Here is an 18,863-nt window from a genome sequence, read left to right as displayed (position 1 = left end):
GCACATCCCTCTCAGGAACTTAGAGCACAGGAAGTTGATGTGGTGCTCCTTCTGGGTACATAGGATTTTTTTCTGATGCTGTGGTAGGGCATAAAGCTAGGTCTATGTGCCATTATGGAGAGGACCATGCCTGGGGTTCTTGGGCTAGCAGAGGATGCCTTGCAGCTCCTCAGGAAATGTACACCCTGAACCCACAGAAGATTTTGCTGTTGTCAGTTGGCCACTATCATCCCGAAGGGCGCACTTGGAGAAGCTAACATCAGATAGCTTGCTGTTAAAGTCCCTGCTGAAAAGAAAGTTCTTGCACTTGAGGTTTCTGTGTGTGATGTCCAGATCATAGCAGTACTTGAAAGCCAAATAGAGCTGGTAAAATTCCTTTCAAGCAGCATCCTCTTGCAGATCTCCCCAGGTTTTGATAAATTCAAGGAGGTTATCCCAGACCTTGAGCTGCATGATGATGTAGACCTTGCCATGCAATGACCATAAATCTTAATGATGGAGAAATATTGTCATGATCTCAATTTCCCAAGGAAGAAATTTCTCCAAGAAGTCCAGGAAGTCAATGATTTTAACCAGCAAATTGAAATTTAGGTGCTCACAGTAAGCAGATCTGACTTTAACATATGATCCCCCTCCTAGGAATAGCCCCGTCCTAGGAAGAGTCCCGTGTTGTAGACTCTCACTTGAAGATGTAGCATCATCCATGGTGCCTGGAGCACTCAGTGCCTCAGAGGTTGCTCTCTACGTCCCTGTAGGACATGGACCAGAAGTAACTTCAATTGCATTGTGGGGAGAGAGTCCTCTGCCCAGGCTAGGCCTGCTGTCTTTGCTTCTTCAGAGGCCAAGACTCTACGATGGAACATTCAACACTTTCCCAGGAGACTTCAATGGGTGAAGTCACAAAGGAGGGGAGCCTCATGGGGCTGAGGCTCTGATTCCTTTGACATGAAACCCTGAAGGATCTGCCAGTGGTTTGGAATACGCTGAAGGGTAGCAGAGTGGCCTCAGGCTTGGCTGGGACCTGAGTGATTCTCAGGGGCACAACTTGCAGGAATTCTGCTCTTAGCTGTGAGTTACCTCCTACGGACCTGTCCAGCCCCTGGCATTGGCTGTACCCCCAGGGCAGATCTAAGGCTCAGGGGCAGAAGCCTAGGTGCAGATCCCACACTGAAGCCTGGCAGCTGCTCCTGGGAATGCTGTACTCCATGAAGGCAGTGCAAGCAGCAAGGGCAGAACTAGACAGGGACCTTCTCACCTGCTGAAAGTGGAGACCCTCCACAGAGGCAGACCCTTTTCCAGCATCTGCTTAAGCTGCATCCTGCAGGAGTAGGAGCCCCTACAGGTCTGGCTTGACCTTGGGTTTGACCTCAGTCTTATCTACCTTATGACCCCAAGTGTCACAAACTAAAACCGTGGGACAGCAAGGCACACTCATGAGTGCCTTGGGGGTAGGGATGGAGATGAGTCGGGTTGGACTTTGTTCCTGCTATTTCTGGCCTTTCTCCTGTTTCCTGTTCCTCATCATCACTTTCTTCCCCAACTCTGACCACCCACTCATTGTCAGGCCTGTGTGTATGGCTGGTGGTCCTTGCCTAGACAGCTTGCTTCCTCTCCTGCTGGGGATGCCCCACCTACTGTCTCTCCTGCTTGTCCACCTGCTCATGATAAGGTGGCAAGGTCAGCCCTTGGAGCTTTATTCCCGGAGCGCTTAGCACTGCCCTTCATCCAGATGTGGCCTTTCCTGCTCCCTCAGGCTGTAGCAGGCCCTGCCCCACGAGGAGGCCAGCTGTGCCATCCTCTCCTTATATGATACTCCTTTAGGCTATTTCCTCATCTATTTTTAACATTTTTACTTTTGTGTGTCATCAAAGCTGCAGCCAGCCAGCTGCTTAGGGATGGGGACAGACTGCCTCAGTCTCCATTAATCACTGAATACTCTTTTGAAAAGTGTTAAATATGACTTATTTCCCTCCACTGAAAAAATACATCACATCATATATCATATATACGATATAAATACATCTATGATCTTAAGCATTAGACCTTGACCCCATCCAGATGTAAACTGCTACAGTTTTGTTAAAGTTTCCACGCTGCTTGTTCCCTCATGTTATATCTTACACCTAAAATGTACCCAAAAGTCTCATGTATTCAGAGGTGGGGCTTTGGGAAGGTGATTAAATCACAGAAGCGGCACACTCATCAGTGGATTCATCCACTGTGAGGTCAGTGACTGAATGCCCCATTAGGAGGTGAGGTCTGGTCGGAGGTGGGACACTGGAGGCACGACCTGCAAGGATGTGCTCTTGTCCCCAGACTCCCCTTTCTTTGCTTCCTGGTTAGCATGGATTAAACAGCTCTCCTACCCCAGACACTTCCATGACGCTATAGCTGCCTTGAAGCCAGCCAACGATGGGTTGAATCCTCTAAAATCCAGGAGCCAAATTACCTCTTTTTTAAATTGTAGGTCTTGGTGGCTCTTCTGTCCCAGTGACAGAAAAGTGCCTAAGACAACTAGAAAGTTACATCAAGCCCTTTTCATGTTAATCTTTCAGAGCTGAGTCTTTTCATGTTAATCTTTTGATGTCACCCCATATAAACTGTCAAATAATTGGTCTTACAGTTCCTGTCATCTCTCTGGAGAGCCAGCTTTTCCTACCCTTGGCAGGTCTGATTACTCCCTAGCACCCCCACCTGCACCTTCAAGCCATCTGTGAGAGCCTTCTCTTCTCTTCACCAGCTCTTGCAGTCTGTTCTTTTCCAGATTTATATTTTGTGAAGCTCTCCATCGCAGGGTGGGTTCTCGGGAAATAGACTATAAGATGCAAATAGAGGCGTAAATATTTCTCAGGCCCAACCATTGAGAAAGGAGGAAAAAGGAGCTGTCATGGTCTGTGTGTGGATGTCTGCCCAAAGCCTCATGCAGTCATGGGGTGGGCTTCTAGAGTTTATGATTAATCCATGACCCAATGCTGGGATTATGGGTGTGAGTGCTACACCTGCCCTGGGGAGAGTAGTTTGCATACACTGTAAGGGAGGGAAAGAGGCTGCTTGCTGCCACTCTTCCCTTTTTTGCCCTTGCTGATTTGCTGTCTTCTGCCACCATGAGATGTTGCCCATTGCCATGTGCCACTCTGCCTTGGAGCCAGCTGTTTATAAACTGAAACTTCCACAAACTGTGAGCTAAACAAACCTTTCCTTGCTTAATTTTGGGTGTCAGATATTTTGTTTCAGCAACAAGAGAAAAGTAACCAAGCCAGGAGCAGAACTGGGCCAGGGATGGTACTTGTGAAATAGGCATATTAAACTTTGAACAGCTTGCTGGAGAGCTCTGGGACAACAGTTGCTTTTCAGGAACTCGATTTGTGGCTGGCCTGCTATTATGGTTTAGATATAAAATGTCCACCAGAATTTTCATGTGTGTGGAAGGTGGCTGGATATGGGGGTTTATCCACATCAATGGACTCATTCATTGATGACTGTAGTAGCTACCCATGCTGTGGGAGGATAAGGCCTAGTGGGTCACTAAAAGCACAACTCAGAGGGGTGCATTCTTATCCCTGGGTCCTCTCTTTTCCTTCTGTGTCCTGGCTGCTGAGAGGTGAGCACCTTCTCCTCCACCACGTCCTTCTGCCATCCTATTTCTGCCTTGGAGCCAGCCCACCATCAACTGAAAACATGAGCCAAAGTAAGCCTCTCCTCCTTTAAGTCATAGGTGTGCATATGTGTCCAGGGAGGGGAAAGAGGCTAAGACCGTGGGCTCTTATGTTCAGTCACAAGGCAGGCCATCCCAAGAAGGTCGTGTCTCCTGCAAGATGCTCTGCAGCTGAGGTGAATCTGAAAGCACTGGCAAATGAGGGCTCTCTGTTGACCACTCCACAGCTGAGCATCACGTCCTTCTTTGAAAAAGGGTCTGAGCAATATACTCTGTGCTCCTCACTCTAGTTAACCCTATCAGAATCCAGCAATCCAGTGGCTCTGGCAAGCCTGTAGGTAGATGAATGTGCCCACTGGCCCATTATGAGTGTCCTTACCCACCCCACTCCTTATCTTGAGTATCACAGTGCTCTTCTAAAATGCATCCTGGTGATGATCTCTGGATGGTTCCCTAGAACAGAACTTCCCAATCAGAGAGCTGGAAAAAGTAAGCCAAGATATCCCAAGCTAATAAGAATTTGGGGCCAATTACCTCTATAATGAGCAGCCTCTTTACCCCACTGTGCAAAATTAATATCATCTTTTTAGAGTTTGCGATATAGTACATTAGAGCAACTGCTTTGTGTCCCTTCAGTCACTACCTATAGAGTTACTGGACATATATTGTACGTCCACCTCTGGGTTACATGCTGAAAGTAGAGCTGGAACAGTTCACACAACTGTTCCCACTGACACCTAGAAATAAATACACAATTAGACACAGTGATCAGTGCTGTGGGAGAGAATAGCAGGTCTTGGGCAATGGAGGAGGAGAGGGATGAGAAGAGGTCAGAGATCAGGAAGACATGGAACAGAGCACAACAGAGAGCACAGGAAGCACAGGAAGCGGGGGGAGCAATGGCTATCCTGATCTGACTTGTATTTTTACAACACTCTTTATGGAGATTAACTAGAAACATGGTGGAAGTGGTCTCAGGAAGGCCAATAACCCAGACTAGAGATGTCCTGTTCATTGTGGGAAGTCACAGAGGAGATACGGCAGCATGGAGGATTTCAAAACATGGTGGGCTTTTTAAAAAGAACCATCTCTTCCTGTCTTTGAGAAGTTCACACTGCTGGAAAAACAAACTTGCGAACAAACTATTTAGCGTAGCAAAATGACTACTTAGTAAAAGCGTAAAAGGCATGGATGGAGCATAGGCTGGAGCTCTGACTTCCTGGAGGAGTCAACATGCTCACAGTAGCACTGAAGCTGGGAAGGCACAAGGAAGCATTTGCTGCATGAGATAGCAGCCAGTGGTGCTCTTTGCAGAGAAGGTGCGGACGTGAGAATGGGCCCTTCCCTGACCAGTGACCCCATTGCTGTCTTTTCCACCTGTCTTGGTTACTTTTCTCTCATTGCTGGGACAAAATACCCGATGCCCAAAATTAAGGAAGGAAAGGTTTATTTAGTTCACAGTTTGTGGTCTACAGCCATACCACTCTGAACATGCCCGATCTCATCTGATCTCGAAAGTTAAGCAGGGTCAGGCCTGGTTAGTACTTGGATGGGAGTTCACAGTTTGTGGAGGTTTTGGTCTATAATCAGCTGGCTCCAAGGCAGGGTGGCAGGGCACTTCAAAGTGGCAGAGAACAAAAGGGGGGGGAGCAAGCCTCTTGTTCTTCCTTATATTGTAAGCAGGCTCTCCCCCACCACCACCCAGGGTGGTGTAGCAATCACACCATCTCTGTGCCCTTCTCTTGCACAGGATGAGGATGTTTACAAAGTAAGGATCCTGGCTTTCTGCTGAGTCACTTAGTTAAACTTCTAAACTTCTCAAGTTGATGCAATGTATCAACAATTACAATCCACCCCTTGTCAACTTGGTAACCAGACACATTTCATTAAACCAGTTTCCAAATACAAAAATATGCTTATTCTTAACATTTCACAACTTGAACATTGATATGATTGGGCTGAGACCCTCACAGAACCAGACCAGACCTTCTGACAAGAGAGGAACCTTTATTGGGCAGGAGAGTGACACAGTGGGCTGCCCAGCAGACTAGGACAGCCCCAAGCTGAGCAAAGAATGGGGTTTTTAAGCTATTTTGGGGGGAGGGTTCCGCAGGCCAGAACAGCCCAAGCTGGGGGGTGTCTGTGGATCAGAACAGCCTGAGAGGAGGGGGTGTCATTCGTCAGAGTTGAACATCTGGTTCTGCCAAGGCAAATGAGGGCAGGTTTGGCTTTTGTCAAAGGGAACTGGAGGGGAACAGGTGAAGAGGAAGGAGTTTTTATTAACTCCTTAATAAAAGAGCTTAAATCCCCCATGGGGGGGTGAGTTTCCTTGTGACTTATCAAACATTACAGGCTTAACAATATTTAAGAACCAGTATTAAGTCTATCAACATTATGTTACATTAGAATCATAACATTCTGCCCCTGGATCCCCAAAGACTCATGCACATCCTTTTATGCAAAAGGCATTTAGTCCATCTGCAGGAGTTGCCAAAGTCCTAACAGTTTCAGCATTGCTGAAAAGTCCAAGTCCCAAGTCTTCTCTGAGATGTAAAGCAAATTCTTAGGTGCAAGCCCCTGTATAAGTGAAAAGTTAAACACTTCCAATATTCAATGGCACAAAATAAACATTTTCATTCCAAAAGTTACAAACAGGGGCATCCAAAGGATTGGGACCAAAGCAAGTTCAAAATCCATCAGAGCAAACATTAGGTCCTGTAGTTCCATGTGCAGCATCTGAGGCAATCTGTGGCACATTGTGAGCTCCAAAGAGCTTTGATGACTCCACCCCCTACACACTTCTGGTGGTTGTAGCTCTCATGGCTTCTCCCATTGGGCCTGCTTTGCTCTCTCCTGGCAGCTTTTGTTAGATGATCCACTTTCCTGGCTTTTCCAAACTGCTGGGGTCTCCACTGCACGTTTGGTTTCACCCTCACAGCTTCACATACTGCCCTCTCAGGGGCACACTGCCTGGACTTCCATGTCTTCTGAAATCAGGGTGGGAGCCTTCTTAACCCCACAACTCTTGCATTCTGCATGCTGTTAAAACCACCACCACATGGATAATACCAAGGTCTGCTACCAGCTGGAGCAATAACCAGGCTTCCCTCCCTCTTGGCTGTAAGAGTTGAGTGCCTAGATCACTGCATACTCTGAATCCAATTCTTATGAACAAATTCTCTATACCACTGCCATTTTGGAACATGATGCCCTCTGGCTTTCTCCTCAAAACAAAGTCTTTCACTTTTGCAGTTTTGAAGCTGAAAAGTGGGGAGAAATGCTGCTTCTTGTGATGCCCTCAGGCCATCTTTTCTATTCTCCTTTTCCTTCTCAGCAATCAAGATCTCCTCAGCTCTTTCTTTCTAGTCCACACATTTCTGGCCAAACTCACAACGTTTTAAATCATCCTGCTGAGCTCTTTGCTTTGATTCTCAACAGAGATCTGACTAAAAGCTCCCAACAATAGCTAGGCCACAGCCTCAACATCTGACTGCATTGAATTTTTTTCTGACAGATTAATTAGTCCACCACCCTTAATCTTAGTCACAGACAAAGTCTCTGGACATGAGCAAAATACAAACAAACTTTCTGCCAAGACATAACACACATCATCTGGATTCCAACAGCCAGTGCAATCCTTCCCAGCAGAAAACTCCTGAGCCTCATATTTACTGGCAAGATTTCTATTAGCCTTCTGGTCTTCTGAGCTCTGACCAGACTCTCTCGTACAAAACTGCCTAAGCCATTCCCGTGCTACTCTTTCAGGCAACATCTCAGAAACTTTCCAAACTCTTCCCAAGAACCATTTCCAAAGGCACTTGAACCACATGGTCAGGTATAGTCACAGCAATAACCCCTCTTCTCTAGTACAAAATTCTGTCTTGGTTATTTTTCCTGTTGTTGCTGGAACAAAATGTCCAATGCCCAAAATTAAGAAAGGAAAGATGTATTTAGCTCACAGTTTGTGGAGGTTTCATTCTGTAATCAGCTGGCTCCAAAGTAGGATGGTATGTGTAGTGGATTGACAGCTGGTGGTCAACTTATAATCCCCAGCTGAATTGAGTAAACGTGGTGCTGGGTGTGGGAGGCCCACCTGGGGACTGTTGCCAGCAGCATGAGGCAGAACTGGAGAAGAATAGAAGCTATTGGGAGCTGGTAAAAGCTGTAAGAAGCCGTTGGTTATTTTGGAGAAGCTTGTCATGCTGGCTTTCCTGATTAACTTGGCTGTTTTCATCCTCTGAGGATCTCGGGACCTCATTGGCACTGAGAATGGCTTTGGTTCACTTTTGGGCAGCTCTGGTCCTCACTTTGAGCATTGTTTCCTGGCTCCAGAGGGGAAGATGGTGCACTGCCAGTCTCTGGGAGAAGCTGGCTGCACTGGCTTTCTTGATGGGAACGCGGCCATCTTGATCATTGGAGGAGCTCGGGACCTCACTGTTGCTGAGGATGGCTGTGGTACTTTTCAGGGGAGCTCTGGTTCTTACTTTGCACATTGCTTGCTGGCTCCAGTGTACATCCCTCAGCCTGCTAGCACAGATCCTTCACCCCACTGGCACAGACTTCCTAGATTCCACCACTGACCTTTGGGCCTTCCCAGTGCAGATCTGTGAAATAAGCCTGCATGTGATATGGTCATGGGCTCTGGGCCTCCAGTTGGATTCATGCGAGGCATTGTTATGAGCTCTAGGTCTTCAGCTGGACTCATGCAGGACATTTCCATGGGATCCAGGCCTTCAGCTAGATTTCTTGGTCTATAGTGTGTAGGCAAATTTCCTGCACTCTTTAGTATATCATTCTTTGGTGACTATTATAAATAATCATATAAAATATATGTCCTATATTATATATTGTTTCCCCTTGCAAAATAAGCCCCAAACCATAGCAGTATGGCAGAGGGGCAATATTTCAAGGCAGCAGAAGACAGCAAAACAGCAAGAGCAAAAGGGGGGAAGCAAGGCTCTTGTCCTTCCCTATATTGTAAGCAGGCTCTCCCCCACCACCATCCAGGGTGGTATAGCACTCACACGATCTGTGTGCTCTCCTTTTGCATCAGATGAGGATGTTTACAAAGCGAGGATTGGCCCTCTGTTGAGTCACTTAGTTAAACTTCTAAACTTCTCAAGTTGACAAAAATATCAAGCATTACACCACCCCATGTGTTCATTCCTCATTGTGCTTCTCATTTTGTGTTTAGACATCTGTTTGCATGACTCTTTTCTTCCCCAGATTTGAAGCTCCTAAAAGACAGTCTGTCTTGTTTATTGTGACAATAAATATTTCTTGAATGAATAAATACAATATCTTTAACAATCACATTTCTAAAGACTGATCATTCCACTTTCCAGCCCTCCTCTTTTACTTCATGTATGGTAATTCCAAAGTCTTTGCCTTCTGGTGTGGTCTCCCCAGCTACCTCATAGAGGCAAAAGCCCCTGATCTTTTTCTGTGCCTCTTCACGGGCCACCATGTAAGGATCTACATACTTAAAGGGCTCACCAAAAACTACTGCATGAAAAGAGTAAACAAAATGTATTTCAGTCACTATACAATTGGCTATTACAAACTAATGGGATTTCATTCCTTTCTTGGTTTTCAGGAAGTAAAGTGACATTGCCTGCTGCTGAAAAGGCTCATCTGCTTAATGCTTCTCCAATATGTCTTCTGAAAAAGATTTGCCAACAGGATCCTTGTCTTCTCATCCTGCCAGAACAACTTCTGAACATTCCACACAGACCTTGTCATCAGAGGGAGAGGATACTGATGTGGAGCTAGACGAGAAGAATCTTCAGGATGAAGTTCCATTCAGCAGAGAGCAAGAGTCTCTGGAGGAGAAGGAATATTCAGAGGAGGAAGAGTTTCTGGAAGAGGAAGATTATCCAGAGGAGGAAGAGTTTCTGGAGGAGGAAGAATATCCAGAGGAGGAAGAGTCTCTGGAGAGATATAAGTTTCTGGAGGGAGAATATCATCTGAAAGGAAAAGATCTTTTTAAAGAAGAGGACCTGGAGGAGGAAATGCATGTGGCAGAAAAAGAGTATCCTTTCAAACAGTATCTGGAACCAAGTGAGTATCTAGAAGGAAGAGAATATCTAGAGAAGGGAACATGTCTGGAAGGGAGACAGTATCTGTACCAAGGAGAGCAGCGGAGAGTGGGTGAGGGCCTCCCAAAGGACGGTAGCTATAGTTCATCACAATGCCAGGAGGAAAGGACAAGCCCAAGTTGCAGCCAACCCCAGACTGCTGACCCTGTCCATGGTGCTGACAGGTAGGAAGACGACTGATCACATTCTGCTCACAGCTCCAATAGCCATGCCCCAAGCACTGTGCCAAAAATGCAGGCAGAGACTTCAAAAACATAAAGCACTTCAAAAACATAAATCTATGTATTTGCTTTACCATGCGTGCTCACTGGTTGTTTCAGAAACTGTACACAGTAGGCACAAAAAGAAGGAAGCAAAAATCATCACTCAGAGATGATGATCCCTCTCACACTTTGGCTATGCCCTCCCCGGCCTAAACTAGTGCTGCATATAGTTTCTAAAACAATGTACTGAAAATTTACTGACTGGTGAAATGTTTTCTTGGTTACCAGGATGATAAAGGTGAGATATAGATAGATGGATAGACAGATAGACAGACAGACCCACTTTTGTAAAAGGATCATTCCTTATCATAGTGTTTGTAACCTGCTTTTGAAGATATACTTATAGATGTATACATTGTAATAATATATAAATGTTATGTACTTATATGAATATCATTTTATATTTTATGAACTTAATGTTATTAAAATGTTTCTTTTATTTTTATTTTTAATTGGCATGTAGTAATTTTACATATTTATGGGGTACAGTATGACATTTTAATGCATGTATGAAACACATTATGATCAGATCAGGGTAACTGGAAGATTGACTGCCTACAACACTTATCCTTTCTTTGTATTGGGAACATACAAAGCCGTTCTATTAATAGCCTCTCTAGGGGCTGGGGATTTAGCTCAGCGGCAAAAGCGCCTGCCTGGCAAGCGCAAGGTCGTGAGTTCGGTTCCTGGTACCGGAGAAAAACCAAAAAAAAAAACCAAAAAAAAAAAAAAATAGCCTCTCTATTAACTACTTTGAAATATTTGATTAATTGTTGTCAAGCACAGTTACTCTGTTGTGCTCCATATGGAGAGCACTAAAAGACATTCTTCCTGGCCATCGACACTCCTGCAACTGTCAGCCGTCTTCTCTCTGTCCTTGCTCTTGTACAGCCCTCCCAGGCTAGGCCTCAGTGTTCTAATTGACCTCTGATAGTGGTTACTTATTGTTTGTGCTTTTATAGTTACTCTGTAAGAGAGCACTTCCATGAACTTCCGTACAGCTCAGTTGCTTACGTGGTCTCTGTTTCCTAGAATATAATTGAACAGTGCAAAGACATTTGGTCAGCAGGACGCAGTAGCCTTCCTCAGTGTGCCCACTTCTCCCCAGGAAGGACCTACACTGCCAAGTGTTTGCTTTGGAGTGATGGCTCTCATACTAGGGCTGCTGCTTTTCTCATAGTGTTTCTTCAGTTGGCATCATTTCCTTGAATTAGGTTTTATTATTCAGCAGTGGCTTCCGTGTGCTATTTGATAGCAACAGTTAATGTGCATTCACTCATAGGCCCATGTGGTATCTTGCCTTGATGTCATGATTGCATGGCAATTAGGTTCAGGAATTTAAGAATGTAGGTCATTTGCATCATTCTACTTTTGACGCAGAAGTAGAACTAAACTTTTTTTTCTCTATCAAGTTCTGCTACCAACTGCATGCACCCCATGCAGCTTGAATTTTTAAATTCCTGAAAATCTGATTGCCAACAACCTATGTCCTAAAAGCTGGGTCCTCTCAGCTGCCACACAGATATTTCACCTCTGTGTCCTTCTCAGTATAATCAGATGCACCATCTTCAATTCCTACCACCCTTCTGGAAGTTTGGTTGTTGTACTGGAAAGGTAATTGTTCTGTTTCTGGGAAATAATTTTCTATGTGCCTGCAACATTAAGCTCCCTCTTGGGATTCTAATATCCTGACTCTTCAAGCACCAAGTGTAATTCTAATACTGAAAAATAACAGTCAGGGCTTTTCTCTTGCACAGTATGAATCAAGCATTCTTAACGTGTCCCCTCTATGTGCTGGATCTTTGTAAATATATTACCCACTAGAGATGGACAAATACAATGCTGTCAAGTGAATGGAACTGTATACAAAACAAAAGCTTTGAAAATAAATGACCTGCTAGAAAAAAAAACTGGAAAAGCACTGGAAAAAAACTGTAGGAGAATGCAAAAACGACCTTAAAAGCCCATGGAAGAATGCCATGGTCTATGCAAACCCAGAGTACGGAGCCAGATTACACAATACAGTGAAGAGGGGTTTTACAAGAGAATTCTTAACTTTTCACAAGGACTTATATCTGGAATTTCTTTACTTCAAATGATATCCTAACATCTTTAAGATATAGTTTTGTTTATCCCTGTGGTAAACATGAACACCTAACCACAGCAACTTCCTGACCCACACAGATGCTCAGTACCTGCAAAATGAATCAAGTTGTCTGATTCATTTTACAAAGCCACACACACGGGTATTATATAACACAACTTTATAAATTAATTGATATTTATGAAGTGTGCCCTAGACATACACACAGGCTCTCTTCTCTCGTTCTGATGGGCTAAGTACTGGAGGTTAGCCGTGAACAGCTATGTTGAGGAGGATGGCGAAGCCCCCGTCTGGCCTCAACAGGGAAGAGTGCTGAGATCACCCAGCAGTGTTGGGCACAGAGTCAGGCAGGGAAGGGGCCATCACTGCCATTTATTTGCTTCTTTGGCAGCAGGTAAGAGTCTGCCGCAAAGAGCACGTATTCTCTCTCAAAAGCTCGCCTGCCTAGGTTTGGGTGCCAGCTCTCTCCCACCTACCAGGTGCATTTGAACTTGGGCAAAGCAGTAGCCTCTCTGTGTCCTGGCTTTCTTCACTGACATTAGGAATATCAGTAGACCTGCATTCCAGGATTGCATGAGTATCTAAAGGGTGAAGTTATAAAGGCATTATGGGCCTTGCTAGGCACATAGCCTTTTAAGCCTATGTAAATTATCAGCTATTATTATTATGTTATTATTCCCTTGGCACTGACTTGTGAATCACCACACTCCCCTGGTCATATTTCCCTACTTTGTGAAATGGACATAATGAAAAGATAAAAGGAAATGCGGTGAAGAAAAGCATGGGAAGGAGCTGCACACTCCACCCACCTGCTGTGGGGCGGGTCAACTTCGGAGATGCCCCTCGCCCTGGGCAAATGGTGTGAGGTCAGACTAAGAGCCCTCACCCTGTTTCTTCCTTATAACCACAGCTTCCCCCGGGATTTCTGAAGCAACCCAATAAAATTAGATGTGCAACTTGAATACAGACTCAGCATCAGTTGCCCCTAAATAATGGAAGGTCGCATCTGACTGATCCCCTTGCGGGGTGCGGCAAATGGGTGCTGACACTGTGGTGTCAGGGTCAGAAGGCCCAGCAGGTGGTGGGGTTTATGACCTGGACATGTCCACTCGCCTTCAGCTTCCCATGTGCAAAAACACCTTTCTTGGCAGTGTGATTGCATGATTAAATAAAACAATGTTTTGGAAAATGCTTTTAAAAGAGCTCCCACATTACATGAATTGTAAAGTATAAAGATACTCTCGCTTCTGCTCTCACAAGAAGAAAGGTGCTAGAAGAAAGAAGTAAATCTCTGTTGTTCTGCTGCCACAGAGCATGCTACATACACAGTGAAAGGAGCCACGAGAAGGTCTTTGTTGTTGTGTCTGCTTTTAGCCTAAGACCTTCCTAGTAACAAGTTCTGCTCTGTGGCAAGAAATGCTATAGAGACATTGCAGTATATTGATTTTGATTCATAGTTTTTGCCTGTTAGTATTTTTTTAAATGTTTAGGAAAAACAATCAAAGCAGTCACTATTATCCTAGAACAGTTGGTGAATTGAATACCTTTAAAGCTCTGTTACTATTTTTTTAACTAGAGATTGAACCCATGGAGGATCCACAGCTCACTTTTATTTTATTTTGAAACAGGGCCTCACTAAGTTGCCCAGGCTGGCCTTGAATTTGTGACCCTTCTGTCTTGGCTTCCTGAGTAGCCGGTGTTACAGACATGAGCCACCACACACAGCTTTGCCCAAGAGTATTTTGATACATAAAATGTGTTGGATTTGATTTTGTTCATCCCTGCCAGCAAGTCCTTAGTGACTCCTATTGCCTTTTTGCCTGAAAGTTCTAAGGGTGCTGCCACTTGCAGTTAAGAGTTAGTGTCCACCTGCCATTCCCATGGAAGTTAGCAATTCCAGGTTTCTATTAAAAATGGTGCCAGAGGTACTCATAAGGCAGGAACAGGGGAGCCAGCCACTTCTCATACAAGAAGGTTCCCAGTTTGTGGCCTTGAGGGCAATTGGCAAGGGGATATCAAGTTCCAGGACCAGTCACCTCCAACCTCCAGGCACCTTACAATACCTACAAACAGCACCCTGGCCACACTTCTACTCCCAAAGAGGTCAGGGAACCTAACGGATATGCCCACACTGCAACGCCAAACCAAACTATTTATCGCCAAGTGCCAGCATTGCAGCTAAATCTGAATACTGAGGTTTTAGTTTAGAAAAAGCAACTCTACATTAACACCTTTTGTCTTAAAAGAAAAACAAATAACACCCATGCCATAGTTCACCAGCCCAGGCAGAAAATGTATGTTTTGCAATCTCCATCTCATGTTATTCTCTCCACCATTATCTCCCACCCCTATTTCACAAATGAGGAACCCGGAGCTACACGGTGTGTGATCAGTCCAAGGTCACAGAAGAAAAGCAAGAGCCAAGGTCCACAAGTTTTCTCTTCTCTCCCAGTCACTTCTGTTTTCTCTTTTTCTTCTTCTTTTCATCCTTTTTTTTAACTGCCCCTCCTTCCTCTTCTTCTCCTCCTTCTCTTTATTCTTTTGGTTTGTTTGTGAGACAGGGTCTTGCTCTGTAGCCCAGGCTGGCCTCAAACTCTCCATGATCCTCCTGCCTCAGCCTCCTGAATGCTAGGATTGCAAGCATGTGCCACCACACTGGCCTACATTACTTCCTGTTAATAAATTGCATACATCTTTTAATTTTAGAAGAAATAATCTATTTTTGTTCATTTACCTAAAAATGTAAAATTTTAAAAATATAAAAACTTTACCCAACCTACTAACACCCAAATATTATAAAGCACATTCACTTTTTTTGAGCCAGGGTCTCACTGTGTAACCCAGGCTGGCCTCGAACTCTCAGCCATCATCTACCTTCAGCCTCCTGAGAGCTGGGATTATAGGCGTGCGCCACCACACCTGGCACGTTCACATTTTAGTGGTATTTATTGTCTCTCTGCTGTTATTGTCTGTGTCTTCAGTAGAGGTCGTGCTTATTTTACAATCTTCTCTTGTTTTTACTGCTCCACACATGCTACACAAACACGGGTTTTGTTGTAATTGAGTATTGTAACTCCCCCATTTGCTCACATTGCTTTCTTTTTTTAGATATTATTTTAATCATCAATATTCCTTAGTAATAGTCCAACGATAAACTATGGGTAGGTGTAAGCATTGAACATGCATGTTTCAAATTAAAATGTTTTGCTTCTCATTTCTAGACTGTTTCCCGTGTCCTTCTCTATTACTTGAATTGATGGTGCTTTTTAGCCCAACTGTACATGAAATTCTGACATTATATCATCCTAGATGAACAGTTAATCAAATGACACAAGCAGATTCTACACAATTAAAAATAGTTCTTAAAATATTTATATCCTCTGCACCTTAGTCACCTCTGCTAGACAGCTGTAGTTTCTTCCCTAATAGAAAGAAGTACTTATGATCACCTAAGAAACTCACAAAGCAAACTCAAATTTCTAAAGCCTACAGTTTCTGGATAACTCTCTTCTTCTTGTCTCTAATTTTATAAATTTCAAGGAAATTTTGTGTTTAAAGGAAGCCATTAAAAGAAACAACAGTCAGGTAAAGTAAAATGGGAAGTTTCTATAATTCAGGCTCTCCAGACTTCAGCCTCAACATTGTTTTGCCAACATTGCCTTTCTGGTTTTTTTTCCAGTAGAATTTGAGGAGCCTGATTCAACAGCAATTGTGACTAATCTTGATGCAAGGTAATAGTTTTCTTCTGGGATAAACTGGGTGGAAATCCATACTTAAAGATACTGTTTCAGGAGCCTTTGGAGGTCCAAAATGGGGAGCGGGCGGAAACTTAGCCCATCGGCATTAATCCTGACTCAGGTAGCCCACATGTACAAACACATACCTACCAGTCTGGAAGAAGAGTTGCATCAGAGTGTGTGTGTGTGTGTGTGTGTGTGTGTGTGTGTGTGTTAAAGTTGGGACTGACTAAGCAGAGCAGCATGGGTGAGCATTTTATAACCAGGAAGGCTGCTGGTCACATCAGACCTGGAGCAGCTTCCCCTCCCATTTCCCGACATCTGCCACAAACGGCCCCCCAAGCACAGGCAGGCCCCTCCCCACAGGCCAGAGGCTGGGGAAGCAGGACCTGAATGCCCATGATTCTCCCTTGATACTGGGGCACAGAGCTGGTGTTCAGCCCAGAAAAGCCAGGGCCTTGGCTCTGCTTCCTGGGACCAGAGGCCAAAAGCTGGCATCCCAGAGGCCCCTGTCCTGTCCCAGGCCAGAGCAGGTACTGGGAAACTGATATGAAGCTGGAAATGACCAGAGCTGCTAGTGTTACCTCAGGTATAACTGTTTGTTCAGCTTACCAGTGCTCTGCTAGAATACCAGGGCCAACACGTAAGCTCAGGTCATCTGACATCAGTCTGTCTTTGTTGCTAGGCACTGTCACTACCCCTTTATATGATGAACATTTCCCTTGGTCCTATCTCTGCCATTCTGGCCAGAATACATGAAATGATTTCAGAGTCAAAATGCTCCAAGGCCCCTGGCATTCCTTTGAATGACAGTTTTCTTGGTCCCAGTTAAAAGCCAGAGATTTCTGGAGCAGGAAGCAGTGTGGGCCTGTGCTTTGGCACTATTCTCCTTGATTCTACACTGCAAGAGTGTAAGACCAGCCCCTCATACCCAAAACCTTGCCACTGGGCCCTTAAGAGAACTTCCATGATAATGGCATGCTTGTGTTGATGTCAACTATAGGGACAAACCTCAGTGCTTGATTTTAAACTTCTGTGGCCCCTACTCCAGTGATTTTTCCTCTCTAGGTCAATGGAGGCAGGAAGAGCCACTAGAATAAGTAGGGTTGTAAGCTAGGAAAAATGTTCTAGAATATTCAGTGATGGCATTCTATCCCAGTGGTCTCTGATAGTACGTACAGATCGTTTCATGTTTTAGTAAAGCAGCAGTTGGCATCATGTGAATCTGCTGTCCAAATAACACACAGACTTGTTCTCCATGGTTCACAAGTCTATTCCTTCTAACCTTGCGGCCTCTGGAAGTCCACAGGACCTGGAGAATAGTCATCCCCTCCCCAACTTCTCAACATGCCATAGACCTGTATCCCTAACATGGCTTCCGCCTGTTAACCAAGCAAGTTAACCAACACCTTGCTCACCTCCAACAGGAGCTCAACTGCCAGTACTTTTCAGGAGAGTGGTTTTATTACCATCCCATCTATCTTCACTACCCCTGCTCCTGCCTCTGAGACTGCCATCGAGTCTGCCATGGAGTCGACTTCCTGCTGCCTGATGGTTCCTACACCTTCCCTAAGACACCAGGCTAGTCAGACAGAATGGACCTATGAGGGTAAGGAAGCTGCATCCTGCTTGGGATCCCTTCCCCCGGTCTGCCCACAGCCAGGGACAAAATGGTCTTGCAGTGTGTCCTCTGTGTAGTGTCACCCACACTTATGGTTTCCTGGGCCATCCTAAATCATATTTTGGGTAAGAAGTTAACTGCTCCATGAGCCCTGATCCCCCCACAAAAGGGCATCAGCAAAGCACTGGAGCAGGTATCTCCTTCATTCTTCCCTGTCTCCTCCCCTGCTCCTCATTACTCTCCCTGCCCTCCTCCTCCATGAACGCTGATACCCTCCTTCAGGAAAACAGGCCATTTCCTTCCAAGATTCCAGACAGGCTCCCTAAAGGAACAGGTCACACCCAGATAATCACATGTACAGCAACCAGGACTCAGACCAAGTTAGCATGCAGGTGAAGTCAGCCCTGCCTCTGAACTCAGAAAAAATATTCATATAGTGAATTTTCAAGGCGCAACTGGGAACCACTTAGGAGAGAGTAGCCAAGATTGTACTGAAGGTCTTAATTCTCTACCCAATGAAGCCCAAAGGCCTTTTGCTATAGGGTCCTCGGGATGGAAGACTGAACTACATTTTTCACAATTATTAATCATCGAAGTCCAGCCTTAGAGGGATTGATCCATCAATGATTCATAGATTTCTTTTGCATCCATAGTCATGATGGCAGTAAATTAGATTCCCCTGGTACCTCACCCCCCTGCCCCCATCCATGCCTGCTAAATTGTGTAGCTCAAATGCAGTTAAACAAAATTAGGAGAGGAGAATGGAGAGGCAAAGGACATGACACATGAACCCACATGAGCCAGTACAGGACAACAAGCATGCTTTAGGGCTAACCAGGTTCATTTGGAACTTTTGTCAGCATTGAAACTCTCAAATGGAAATGGGAAAAAGACCCATTTCAAAGTCAGTGACAGCTGGAAAACATCTAGGTATTTGCCTAAATATTCATAAGCGAGAATCTGAAAGTCACTTACTGAGTAATTGGCTACGGAATGCCAATGCTAAGTGAAAAGGGTATGGGAGAGGAGAAAGGGGATTTAAAGAGCACAGGAAGGAAAGACGCCTGCCTGTGCGTACCTTGTGGACCCAGCCCTGTTGATGTCACTGGTTCACATGCCCTGTTCCTCCATGCTTTCTTGAGTATTTAAGCTCATTATAGTTCATCATGTCTGTACTTAACTTATATTGTAAAGACCAGTATATTTGGTCTGTATTGGTGTATTTTGCAGCTATGTGCCTTTCCAAATACTGAGATCCTTAAAACCAACACATATTGATGTTTAGCAAAAGTCTGGCCTTTCACAATAAATATCTATTGATTAAACATTATGACTTTGGCAGCCTGAGCTAAAAGTGTGGCCTGTGTTGGAGCCTCCACGCCAGG

General features: G+C 44.7%; 1 protein-coding gene across 1 annotated transcript in view; it reads left to right on the top strand.

The window, feature by feature from the left end:
* Positions 1-946: 946 nt before the first annotated feature.
* Erich6b (glutamate-rich 6B) overlaps positions 947-18,863 on the top strand; it is a 53,439-nt gene continuing 35,522 nt past the window's right edge. The window contains exons 1-4 of the mRNA XM_013506952.1: positions 947-1,068; positions 9,252-9,715; positions 15,800-15,851; positions 17,285-17,466. Coding sequence (XP_013362406.1) covers positions 9,310-9,715; positions 15,800-15,851; positions 17,285-17,466 — 640 coding nt within the window. The 5' untranslated portion in view covers positions 947-1,068; positions 9,252-9,309. The remainder of the gene's footprint in view (positions 1,069-9,251; positions 9,716-15,799; positions 15,852-17,284; positions 17,467-18,863) is intronic.

This window comes from Chinchilla lanigera, unplaced genomic scaffold (assembly GCF_000276665.1).
Source record: "Chinchilla lanigera isolate Chin_1 unplaced genomic scaffold, ChiLan1.0 scaffold00117, whole genome shotgun sequence".
NCBI classification, from domain to species: Eukaryota; Metazoa; Chordata; class Mammalia; order Rodentia; family Chinchillidae; genus Chinchilla; species Chinchilla lanigera.
This window is presented reverse-complemented; position numbering and strand designations above follow the sequence as displayed.